Source organism: Chamaea fasciata, unplaced genomic scaffold, assembly GCF_029207755.1.
Source record: "Chamaea fasciata isolate MVZ Bird 193981 ecotype frontalis unplaced genomic scaffold, bChaFas1.0.hap1 SCAF_17, whole genome shotgun sequence".
NCBI classification, from domain to species: domain Eukaryota; kingdom Metazoa; phylum Chordata; class Aves; order Passeriformes; family Sylviidae; genus Chamaea; species Chamaea fasciata.
The window spans coordinates 9,294,759-9,307,500 of NW_027094102.1; the positions used below are offsets into that span (position 1 = coordinate 9,294,759).

General features: G+C 54.7%; 1 protein-coding gene across 1 annotated transcript; it reads right to left on the minus strand.

The window, feature by feature from the left end:
- Positions 1-746: 746 nt before the first annotated feature.
- Positions 747-1,537, minus strand: LOC136298444 (veswaprin-c-like). The gene is made up of 3 exons (XM_066199173.1): positions 1,423-1,537; positions 1,100-1,261; positions 747-918 (listed from the first exon to the last, which is right to left on the minus strand). The coding sequence occupies exons 1-3, from the start codon at positions 1,535-1,537 to the stop codon at positions 914-916; spliced, it is 282 nt and encodes a 93-aa protein (XP_066055270.1). The 3' UTR covers positions 747-913.
- Positions 1,538-12,742: the final 11,205 nt, after the last annotated feature.

Sequence of the window (12,742 nt, forward strand, 5' to 3'; positions counted from 1 at the left end):
AAGCCTGGCATCAGCAATGGGCCGGGGAGAGCAGGCAGGCCCTCTTTGGGTATTGGGCTGGGTGATGCTCTGCCCCTGCAGTGGATGGTGGCAATGCCCGGTTCTGCCACTGCACAGAGGCCAGCAGGTCCCTCAGGCTGCACGCACTCTCTTCTGCTGATGTTTCTTGGCATTGCCTGAATTTTTGTCCCCAGCACTGAGCTGTACAAAAATTACCAGAACCCCTTGGACCTATGATTTTATTGCCTTGGCTTGAGGCTTTCCCAGCCAAGTTTCTCCAGCTGAATTTTCCTCACCAGCTTGGGTTCAGTGAGGGGTTCAGCACCACGTGAGGTTTGGGTCTGTGTAACCCCCTCCTCTGCTCTCCAAATGTGCCCCAAGCAGGGTATTCATAGGCAGGCTCTGCCTTCTGTATCCCCCTGGACAGGCAGGATCAGTCCCCTTCCATAGCCCTGTCCAGCTGGGAGGGGCCTGGAGGAAACACTGCCCTCCAGGGCCTCTTGCAGCCTTCCTGAAGCAGCCTGTCATGTTTTGTTCCAATCCTTTCCATTGCTCTCTCCTCCTGGAGGTTTGTGTGCCTCTGGATGAATTTTCTCCCCCAAACCAGTCCCTAACCACACTGCAGGTGTGTGGCCAGACTGTGTTCATAATCTTCCTCCAGTGGAAATTCTGGGGTGAAAGCAGCAGTGGGACTGTGTGCCAGGAGGGAGGGAGGAGGTGGGAAAAGGAGACACACATCGCAAACACCCTTGAGAAAAGCCTTTTTTATTTGTTAAAGGAGCAGTGGGGAAGCAGAGAGAGAGGGGAGGCGAGTGGCACAGAGCACTGTGCAGCAGCTGTCACAGAGTGATCCTGCAGCTGAGGTGGGATGGGGATGCTGAGATGCCCCTCAGTCTGTCCTGGAACCCAGAGCTCACACTGAGGAAAGGGAGAGAAAGAAAGAGGTTGGGTCTGGTGCTCACCCCAGCCAGCGTGTTTGTTCAGCAGTCACCCCCAGCCTGGCCGGACACCCCCCAGCTGGACACTGCTCCCTGCCCAGAGCCACCTCATCCTATCCCGCTCTGCTACCCGTGGGCAGGAGGGGCTCCTGAGCTCCTACCATAGGAGACGTGGATGACAGGAGATTTGGAGACGCATTTCTTCCCGCAGAAGGTCCGGCAGCACTTCCTGCCGCGGGGGCAGTGCCGGTCCACCAGGCACTGGTTCCGCGGGTTGTGCAGAGCGCAGGTGAAGCGCACGGGGGGACAGGACCAGGCGCTGCCTGCAAGAGGAGGGACAGGTTTCTCCAGGCCAGCTGAGGGGCACTGGGGAGATGCTGCCCAGCAAATATCACCCTCTCCTCCTGCAGGATCCATGTGAACATGGCTCCTTCCCAGCACCTGAACTTTTCCTCCCCGTACCTTATCCCTGGACATCTCCTACCTGTTGGCAGCTCTGCCCAGAGGACGAGCATCCCCACCAGGAGAAGGGCGGCCACCGTCTTCATGCTGCCGTGTCCCTGAGAGGTGTGAGCGTGAGAGGTGGGGGACACCAACATTTAAACCCTTAGGGAGGCTGGGGGTGGGGAACAGGGCTGAGCATCTGCCGGTTTTGTATGGTTTTCCTCTCCGGAAGCCTTTTGCGCAAATGCACAGGGGATTGTTCCATTGCTCAAAAGGCAGTTATTCCACTGCAGTTATTGCATGCAGCCACACCTGGGGCTGAGGGACAAGCCAAGGGGACATGAGCTGGGGCACTGTCCACCCTGACAGGCTGGAGGTGGTGGAGCTGTTTTCTCCTGGGCAGGTATCTTCTCCAGGTATCCTTTTTCAGGAGAAACCCTTGTGGTGGCCGTGTTCACTTCTGGGGCCTGTTAAATGGGTTTCCTTCTGTACTTTGCTTACATGTGGTGGTGCAAACCAAACCTCACAACATGATCCAACTCTTCATGAGGCTGTCTGTGCCTTCCCAGGGATGATCCCTCAAGTTTCCTGGAGGTAATTTGCCCCAGCCCCAAATCCTCCTTACTCCTGCCCTATTGGGAGTATAAATTTGTATAGAGAAAACAGCTTTGGCTTAGTCAAGGGTGAGTCTTTCCCAAGCTCTGTGGGGGTCACCTGGACTCCAGGACCTTCTCTGGGTGGCTTCTGCTATATAGGAAGCTGGTTGGGGCTGAAAGAAAGTGGCTGACCTCTCTGGGGTAGGATAATCCACTCCTTCTAGACCTGTCACCAGCTGTGATGCAGCACAAGGACAACTTGGCTAAGCCCTAACTCTTGATGGCTGTAGGGATTGGGGGCTGGCAAAGATCCCACCACCTGTTCCTCCTTTCCAAGGAAATTGTAACCCTGCCCTGGCCTCCAGGTAAATCTGTTTTCTTTAGGTGCCCTTGGGCAATGGGAAGTTACTCCATTTCCCACCAACTGGTCAATGTCCCACTCAGCTTGTGTAAAGGGTTCCTGAAACATTTCTGTGGGACTTCTGGGGCTGGCAGGAGCCCAAGCTGTCCTGGAAACAGGTTCTGGGAATTCCTGGGAAGGGGAAGGCACCCACAGCCAACCTACCCCAGTCCTCCAAAGGGCAGCTGCTGATTTCACAACCAGGCAGGGACGAAGAACAGCAAAAGCCCAGTGTCATCTCTGCATGCTCTGTGCAGCCCCTGAATCCCCCAGAACTGCACTGATCCAGCCCCTGGAGCTGCCTCTTTCCATCCAGGGCATGGTGGGTGTCTCACTGTGCCCTTTCCTGCTCAGACTTCCATTCTCAAGTTGCAATGGGCCCTGTTAACTGGACTTCAACTAACCCTGTATGTGTTAATCATTGTCCAATTTCCCTGTTGACTCTGTGGCTGCATTTAGCTCTTTGTGAAGTCATATATTGAATAACGTGCACAAAATATAGCCAACCCAAAAAGATTTTTTGGGCTGTGCACCAACAGTTTGGCACTTTTAATGAGAAATACAAGCACTGGATTAATTTTTAAGCAATCCATTGCCATTCAGCTGCTGCTGGGGCTGAAGAGGACAATATTGTGCTCCCAGCTGGTGATAGAATCTGGCTGAGGTAGTGCTTGAACCTATGCCTCCAAGGGAGGGGAAAAGATCAAGGACCAAAGCTTGGATTAAGCTGAAGAGAATATTGGGGGGGGGGGGGGGAGGGTTGGAATCCACCTGAAAAACATTCTATAGTGCTTAATTCATAGCAGGGGGAAAAGTGTGAACTCTTTTTGTTGCAAACTCCCATGTAATAACCAGAACCCAGCATTTCTGGGCACAAGATTGCCTGCAGTCCTCATGCTGCATTCTGTTACCTGTGCAGCACCTGTTGCCCCAACATCCCTCATAGCAGTCCCCATCCCACATGGCTAATGCTCCTCTCCATGAAAACCACTTTGTGTCCCTCCTTCCTGCATGTGTGATGATTGAGGGTATTGTGGCAGATGCTGCATTTTCCCGGCCAGAGCATGGCTCTGCAGTTTGTATTCCCTGGGAAGGGAAAGGAGGGAGACCAGTAGCCCCTGATCCCTCAGCCTTACCCAGGTACACAAAACACCCCGGGAACGGCTTGTGGCCTGCGAAGCAGCCTTAGGCCCCCACCAGGTGATGCAAAGCTTTCAGCCTGATGGTGGGCTCCATCCCTCCATCCCTCCCTCCCTCCCTCCATCCCTGCCCGGTTCATGGCTCCTCTCAGCTCCGGGCCGGCTCCAGCCGCTCGGGGTGCCCGGGAGAAGGAAGGAAAGGGGTTCCTGGGAGAAGGAAGGGGGTGCCCGGGAGATGGAAGGGGGTGTCCGCCGCCCAGCCTTGCCGTCCCAGCGCTGGTGTCTGGTGCCACCTAGTGCAGTGTCATCGATGAGGCTCTGCAGGACCACGCCGGCTCGGCCCTGCTCCCAGATGTAATCCCACGGGAAAGGACCCTGTGGGGTCTGCCTCTACAGATACCAAGGGTGTACAGATCTCGAAGTGGGACCTGCTCTGTGCACAGGTACCGACAACCCAGCACTCCCAGACATTTCCAGCCCGGGGAACCCGGAGCAAGAGGAAACCACAATTCTGGACATGCTGCCTGTGCCCAAAGCAAATGGAAAGAGAGCTGGGGTGTGAAAAATAAAGATTGTTTATTTACAGAAGAGCAGAAACAACAGCGAACTACACCATGTATTTAAACAGTAAGAATCCCTATAACAACAAAAACAAACTGTAAAATGTGTTAACAAAAGAACCTATATATCAACAATGTATGAAACATATTTACAAAAGGCAAAAACACTCCCTAAAACGTAGAGAAGACTACTGAAGAAAACTCTATATATATCCAGAAGGGTGGCATCCCTGCCCGGCATCTCCATCAGCCCTGGAAGAAAAGCAAGTGACAGGGTCACTCCAGGCAGGCACAGAGGGCTCTTCCCTGTGCCCCCAGGCAGAGAGGGACTCTGCTGCCAGCACTGAGCCTGGCTGGGGCTGAGGGCTGGGCCCCAGGCAGTGGGACCCAAAGCCTGGCCCAAAGCCAGCCCAGGGCGGGCTGGGGGTGGTGTTTGTGCCACCAGAACCCAGGGCCCCCCCGGGCACCGTGTCCCTGAGTGGGGACACCCAGCCCAGCCCCAGCCTGGCAGCAGGGCACCCACTCTGCCTGTGGGCAGGGCATGGCCAGCACCTACCTGTGCTGCTGCTGGGCTCCCTCTTCATCCCAAGACCATCTTCTCCTCCTCACTTTCCTCATCTACATCCATGTCTTCAATGTAATCCTGCACATCCACCTCCATCGCTTCCTCCATCTCCTCCTGCACATCCACCTCCATCGCTTCCTCCATCTCCTCCTGCACATCCACCTCCATCGCTTCCTCCATCTCCTCCTGCACATCCACCTCCATCGCTTCCTCCATCTCCTCCTGCACATCCACCTCCATCGCTTCCTCCATCTCCTCCTGCACATCCACCTCCATCGCTTCCTCCATCTCCTCCTGCACATCCACCTCCATCGCTTCCTCAGTGTCTGTGCCAGCCTGCATAGGGAGCAAAACCTCACGGTGGGGTCCCTGTCCCACACCATCCCCACAGAGCTCCAGCCCACCCAGGCACTTGGGGGTGTCCACCTCCATGGAATGGCACTGTACCTTCATTGGGGCAAAAGTGGGCATCCTGCAGGGATGGATGGCAAGATCCAGGCACCAGAGAGATACCGCTTCTGACAGCAGCGTCAAAGTTGCGCTTTCCCGCTTTGCCGCGTGCACTGTCAGGTGCACCCTTTGAGCAGGGTGTGGTTCTTCTGGGCTGCAGGACACATCATGGCATTGTGGGTACATTGTTAAGCGTTGGAACGTTTGGGCACTGTTCCGTTATGACTTACAGGAGTTGCAGGACCGCTCCACTTTGGGCAACAGGGACCATTGAATGGTCTAATCCTGTCCTGATTTTGCTCGGAAAGGCCCCTAAAGTTCATCTTATTCCAACCGGAGCAAACTCCCCCCAGACCAGGTTGCTCAGAGCCTCCTCCAGCCTGGCCTTGCACGTTCCCAGGGGTGGGGCATCCCCAGCCTCTGTGCACAGCCTGGGCCTGTGCCTCACCACCCTTACTGTAAAATGCCAGTTTCCTTAGGTACAGCCCAAATCGACCTCCTGCAGTTGAAAGCCATCCCCCCTTCTCCTCCCACCACAGACCCTGTTGAACACTCTGTCCCCATCTTTCCTGTGGGACCCTTCAAGTCCTGCACGGTCACAGCGAGGCGTCCCCATGGCCCTCTCTTCTCCAGCCTGAGCATCCCCCGCTCTCTCTTCATGGGTGGTTATAAAGTAAAACGAAAGCAGGAGCACTGCTGGGCTCCTTCCTCCAGTCTGGCATCTACCTTCTCCTTCCATGACTCCTGTGTGTGTCTAAGTCATCTCCTTGTCTGCCACTTCAGGAAGCCACACAAGTCATTTTGATCTTGGAAACCTCAGCAAGAAATACTTTATTTTTTTCCTTTCCAGTGCAAACATGTACCATGCATGTCCAAAGCACCTGCAAGGAGAGTGTGACCTGTCACTGGGACCCTCTGTACTAAAGGATGACCATGGCAACAGCCCCAGGGACCTCCAGCCCCAGGCACCCACAACCCTGCAAACGCTCCCTGCACCCAAAGCCAATGCAAGTAGAGCTGGGGTGTGAAAAATAAAGATTGCTTATTTACAGAAGAGCAGCAACAAAAACAAACTATATGAGGCATTTTCAATGTAAGAATCTTTATTACAACAACAGTCTATAAAACGTATTTACATTACAAAAACCTATATAACAATGTATGAACCATACAGAAGAGAACAACAAACTCTGAAACATATTTACAGATGAAAATGTAACAACAAACTCCAAAACATGTATCCAGAGGGGTGGCATCCCTGCCCGGCATCTCCATCAGCCCTGGAAGAAAAGCAAGTGACAGGGTCACTCCAGGCAGGCACAGAGGGCTATTCCCTGTGCCCCCAGGCTGGGACACGCTGGCAGAGAGGGACTCTGCTGCCAGCACTGAGCCTGGCTGGGGCTGAGGGCTGGGCCCCAGGCAGTGGGACCCAAAGCCTGGCCCAAAGCCAGCCCAGGGCGGGCTGGGGGTGGTGTTTGTGCCACCAGAACCCAGGGCCCCCCCGGGCACCGTGTCCCTGAGTGGGGACACCCAGCCCAGCCCCAGCCTGGCAGCAGGGCACCCACTCTGCCTGTGGGCAGGGCATGGCCAGCACCTACCTGTGCTGCTGCTGGGCTCCCTCTTCATCCCAAGACCATCTTCTCCTCCTCACTTTCCTCATCTACATCCATGTCTTCAATGTAATCCTGCACATCCACCTCCATCGCTTCCTCCATCTCCTCCTGCACATCCACCTCCATCGCTTCCTCCATCTCCTCCTGCACATCCACCTCCATCGCTTCCTCCATCTCCTCCTGCACATCCACCTCCATCGCTTCCTCCATCTCCTCCTGCACATCCACCTCCATCGCTTCCTCCATCTCCTCCTGCACATCCACCTCCATCGCTTCCTCCATCTCCTCCTGCACATCCACCTCCATCGCTTCCTCAGTGTCTGTGCCAGCCTGCATAGGGAGCAAAACCTCACGGTGGGGTCCCTGTCCCACACCATCCCCACAGAGCTCCAGCCCACCCAGGCACTTGGGGGTGTCCACCTCCATGGAATGGCACTGTACCTTCATTGGGGCAAAAGTGGGCATCCTGCAGGGATGGATGGCAAGATCCAGGCACCAGAGAGATACCGCTTCTGACAGCAGCGTCAAAGTTGCGCTTTCCCGCTTTGCCGCGTGCACTGTCAGGTGCACCCTTTGAGCAGGGTGTGGTTCTTCTGGGCTGCAGGACACATCATGGCATTGTGGGTACATTGTTAAGCGTTGGAACGTTTGGGCACTGTTCCGTTATGACTTACAGGAGTTGCAGGACCGCTCCACTTTGGGCAACAGGGACCATTGAATGGTCTAATCCTGTCCTGATTTTGCTCGGAAAGGCCCCTAAAGTTCATCTTATTCCAACCGGAGCAAACTCCCCCCAGACCAGGTTGCTCAGAGCCTCCTCCAGCCTGGCCTTGCACGTTCCCAGGGGTGGGGCATCCCCAGCCTCTGTGCACAGCCTGGGCCTGTGCCTCACCACCCTTACTGTAAAATGCCAGTTTCCTTAGGTACAGCCCAAATCGACCTCCTGCAGTTGAAAGCCATCCCCCCTTCTCCTCCCACCACAGACCCTGTTGAACACTCTGTCCCCATCTTTCCTGTGGGACCCTTCAAGTCCTGCACGGTCACAGCGAGGCGTCCCCATGGCCCTCTCTTCTCCAGCCTGAGCATCCCCCGCTCTCTCTTCATGGGTGGTTATAAAGTAAAACGAAAGCAGGAGCACTGCTGGGCTCCTTCCTCCAGTCTGGCATCTACCTTCTCCTTCCATGACTCCTGTGTGTGTCTAAGTCATCTCCTTGTCTGCCACTTCAGGAAGCCACACAAGTCATTTTGATCTTGGAAACCTCAGCAAGAAATACTTTATTTTTTTCCTTTCCAGTGCAAACATGTACCATGCATGTCCAAAGCACCTGCAAGGAGAGTGTGACCTGTCACTGGGACCCTCTGTACTAAAGGACGACCATGGCAACAGCCCCAGGGACCTCCAGCCCCAGGCACCCACAACCCTGCAAACGCTCCCTGCACCCAAAGCCAATGCAAGTAGAGCTGGGGTGTGAAAAATAAAGATTGCTTATTTACAGAAGAGCAGCAACAAAAACAAACTATATGAGGCATTTTCAATGTAAGAATCTTTATTACAACAACAGTCTATAAAACGTATTTACATTACAAAAACCTATATAACAATGTATGAACCATACAGAAGAGAACAACAAACTCTGAAACATATTTACAGATGAAAATGTAACAACAAACTCCAAAACATGTATCCAGAGGGGTGGCATCCCTGCCCGGCATCTCCATCAGCCCTGGAAGAAAAGCAAGTGACAGGGTCACTCCAGGCAGGCACAGAGGGCTATTCCCTGTGCCCCCAGGCTGGGACACGCTGGCAGAGAGGGACTCTGCTGCCAGCACTGAGCCTGGCTGGGGCTGAGGGCTGGGCCCCAGGCAGTGGGACCCAAAGCCTGGCCCAAAGCCAGCCCAGGGCGGGCTGGGGGTGGTGTTTGTGCCACCAGAACCCAGGGCCCCCCCGGGCACCGTGTCCCTGAGTGGGGACACCCAGCCCAGCCCCAGCCTGGCAGCAGGGCACCCACTCTGCCTGTGGGCAGGGCATGGCCAGCACCTACCTGTGCTGCTGCTGGGCTCCCTCTTCATCCCAAGACCATCTTCTCCTCCTCACTTTCCTCATCTACATCCATGTCTTCAATGTAATCCTGCACATCCACCTCCATCGCTTCCTCCATCTCCTCCTGCACATCCACCTCCATCGCTTCCTCCATCTCCTCCTGCACATCCACCTCCATCGCTTCCTCCATCTCCTCCTGCACATCCACCTCCATCGCTTCCTCCATCTCCTCCTGCACATCCACCTCCATCGCTTCCTCCATCTCCTCCTGCACATCCACCTCCATCGCTTCCTCCATCTCCTCCTGCACATCCACCTCCATCGCTTCCTCAGTGTCTGTGCCAGCCTGCATAGGGAGCAAAACCTCACGGTGGGGTCCCTGTCCCACACCATCCCCACAGAGCTCCAGCCCACCCAGGCACTTGGGGGTGTCCACCTCCATGGAATGGCACTGTACCTTCATTGGGGCAAAAGTGGGCATCCTGCAGGGATGGATGGCAAGATCCAGGCACCAGAGAGATACCGCTTCTGACAGCAGCGTCAAAGTTGCGCTTTCCCGCTTTGCCGCGTGCACTGTCAGGTGCACCCTTTGAGCAGGGTGTGGTTCTTCTGGGCTGCAGGACACATCATGGCATTGTGGGTACATTGTTAAGCGTTGGAACGTTTGGGCACTGTTCCGTTATGACTTACAGGAGTTGCAGGACCGCTCCACTTTGGGCAACAGGGACCATTGAATGGTCTAATCCTGTCCTGATTTTGCTCGGAAAGGCCCCTAAAGTTCATCTTATTCCAACCGGAGCAAACTCCCCCCAGACCAGGTTGCTCAGAGCCTCCTCCAGCCTGGCCTTGCACGTTCCCAGGGGTGGGGCATCCCCAGCCTCTGTGCACAGCCTGGGCCTGTGCCTCACCACCCTTACTGTAAAATGCCAGTTTCCTTAGGTACAGCCCAAATCGACCTCCTGCAGTTGAAAGCCATCCCCCCTTCTCCTCCCACCACAGACCCTGTTGAACACTCTGTCCCCATCTTTCCTGTGGGACCCTTCAAGTCCTGCACGGTCACAGCGAGGCGTCCCCATGGCCCTCTCTTCTCCAGCCTGAGCATCCCCCGCTCTCTCTTCATGGGTGGTTATAAAGTAAAACAAAAGCAGGAGCACTGCTGGGCTCCTTCCTCCAGTCTGGCATCTACCTTCTCCTTCCATGACTCCTGTGTGTGTCTAAGTCATCTCCTTGTCTGCCACTTCAGGAAGCCACACAAGTCATTTTGATCTTGGAAACCTCAGCAAGAAATACTTTATTTTTTTCCTTTCCAGTGCAAACATGTACCATGCATGTCCAAAGCACCTGCAAGGAGAGTGTGACCTGTCACTGGGACCCTCTGTACTAAAGGATGACCATGGCAACAGCCCCAGGGACCTCCAGCCCCAGGCACCCACAACCCTGCAAACGCTCCCTGCACCCAAAGCCAATGCAAGTAGAGCTGGGGTGTGAAAAATAAAGATTGCTTATTTACAGAAGAGCAGCAACAAAAACAAACTATATGAGGCATTTTCAATGTAAGAATCTTTATTACAACAACAGTCTATAAAACGTATTTACATTACAAAAACCTATATAACAATGTATGAACCATACAGAAGAGAACAACAAACTCTGAAACATATTTACAGATGAAAATGTAACAACAAACTCCAAAACATGTATCCAGAGGGGTGGCATCCCTGCCCGGCATCTCCATCAGCCCTGGAAGAAAAGCAAGTGACAGGGTCACTCCAGGCAGGCACAGAGGTCTATTCCCTGTGCCCCCAGGCTGGGACACGCTGGCAGAGAGGGACTCTGCTGCCAGCACTGAGCCTGGCTGGGGCTGAGGGCTGGGCCCCAGGCAGTGGGACCCAAAGCCTGGCCCAAAGCCAGCCCAGGGCGGGCTGGGGGTGGTGTTTGTGCCACCAGAACCCAGGGCCCCCCCGGGCACCGTGTCCCTGAGTGGGGACACCCAGCCCAGCCCCAGCCTGGCAGCAGGGCACCCACTCTGCCTGTGGGCAGGGCATGGCCAGCACCTACCTGTGCTGCTGCTGGGCTCCCTCTTCATCCCAAGACCATCTTCTCCTCCTCACTTTCCTCATCTACATCCATGTCTTCAATGTAATCCTGCACATCCACCTCCATCGCTTCCTCCATCTCCTCCTGCACATCCACCTCCATCGCTTCCTCCATCTCCTCCTGCACATCCACCTCCATCGCTTCCTCCATCTCCTCCTGCACATCCACCTCCATCGCTTCCTCCATCTCCTCCTGCACATCCACCTCCATCGCTTCCTCCATCTCCTCCTGCACATCCACCTCCATCGCTTCCTCCATCTCCTCCTGCACATCCACCTCCATCGCTTCCTCAGTGTCTGTGCCAGCCTGCATAGGGAGCAAAACCTCACGGTGGGGTCCCTGTCCCACACCATCCCCACAGAGCTCCAGCCCACCCAGGCACTTGGGGGTGTCCACCTCCATGGAATGGCACTGTACCTTCATTGGGGCAAAAGTGGGCATCCTGCAGGGATGGATGGCAAGATCCAGGCACCAGAGAGATACCGCTTCTGACAGCAGCGTCAAAGTTGCGCTTTCCCGCTTTGCCGCGTGCACTGTCAGGTGCACCCTTTGAGCAGGGTGTGGTTCTTCTGGGCTGCAGGACACATCATGGCATTGTGGGTACATTGTTAAGCGTTGGAACGTTTGGGCACTGTTCCGTTATGACTTACAGGAGTTGCAGGACCGCTCCACTTTGGGCAACAGGGACCATTGAATGGTCTAATCCTGTCCTGATTTTGCTCGGAAAGGCCCCTAAAGTTCATCTTATTCCAACCGGAGCAAACTCCCCCCAGACCAGGTTGCTCAGAGCCTCCTCCAGCCTGGCCTTGCACGTTCCCAGGGGTGGGGCATCCCCAGCCTCTGTGCACAGCCTGGGCCTGTGCCTCACCACCCTTACTGTAAAATGCCAGTTTCCTTAGGTACAGCCCAAATCGACCTCCTGCAGTTGAAAGCCATCCCCCCTTCTCCTCCCACCACAGACCCTGTTGAACACTCTGTCCCCATCTTTCCTGTGGGACCCTTCAAGTCCTGCACGGTCACAGCGAGGCGTCCCCATGGCCCTCTCTTCTCCAGCCTGAGCATCCCCCGCTCTCTCTTCATGGGTGGTTATAAAGTAAAACGAAAGCAGGAGCACTGCTGGGCTCCTTCCTCCAGTCTGGCATCTACCTTCTCCTTCCATGACTCCTGTGTGTGTCTAAGTCATCTCCTTGTCTGCCACTTCAGGAAGCCACACAAGTCATTTTGATCTTGGAAACCTCAGCAAGAAATACTTTATTTTTTTCCTTTCCAGTGCAAACATGTACCATGCATGTCCAAAGCACCTGCAAGGAGAGTGTGACCTGTCACTGGGACCCTCTGTACTAAAGGATGACCATGGCAACAGCCCCAGGGACCTCCAGCCCCAGGCACCCACAACCCTGCAAACGCTCCCTGCACCCAAAGCCAATGCAAGTAGAGCTGGGGTGTGAAAAATAAAGATTGCTTATTTACAGAAGAGCAGCAACAAAAACAAACTATATGAGGCATTTTCAATGTAAGAATCTTTATTACAACAACAGTCTATAAAACGTATTTACATTACAAAAACCTATATAACAATGTATGAACCATACAGAAGAGAACAACAAACTCTGAAACATATTTACAGATGAAAATGTAACAACAAACTCCAAAACATGTATCCAGAGGGGTGGCATCCCTGCCCGGCATCTCCATCAGCCCTGGAAGAAAAGCAAGTGACAGGGTCACTCCAGGCAGGCACAGAGGGCTATTCCCTGTGCCCCCAGGCTGGGACACGCTGGCAGAGAGGGACTCTGCTGCCAGCACTGAGCCTGGCTGGGGCTGAGGGCTGGGCCCCAGGCAGTGGGACCCAAAGCCTGGCCCAAAGCCAGCCCAGGGCGGGCTGGGGGTGGTGTTTGT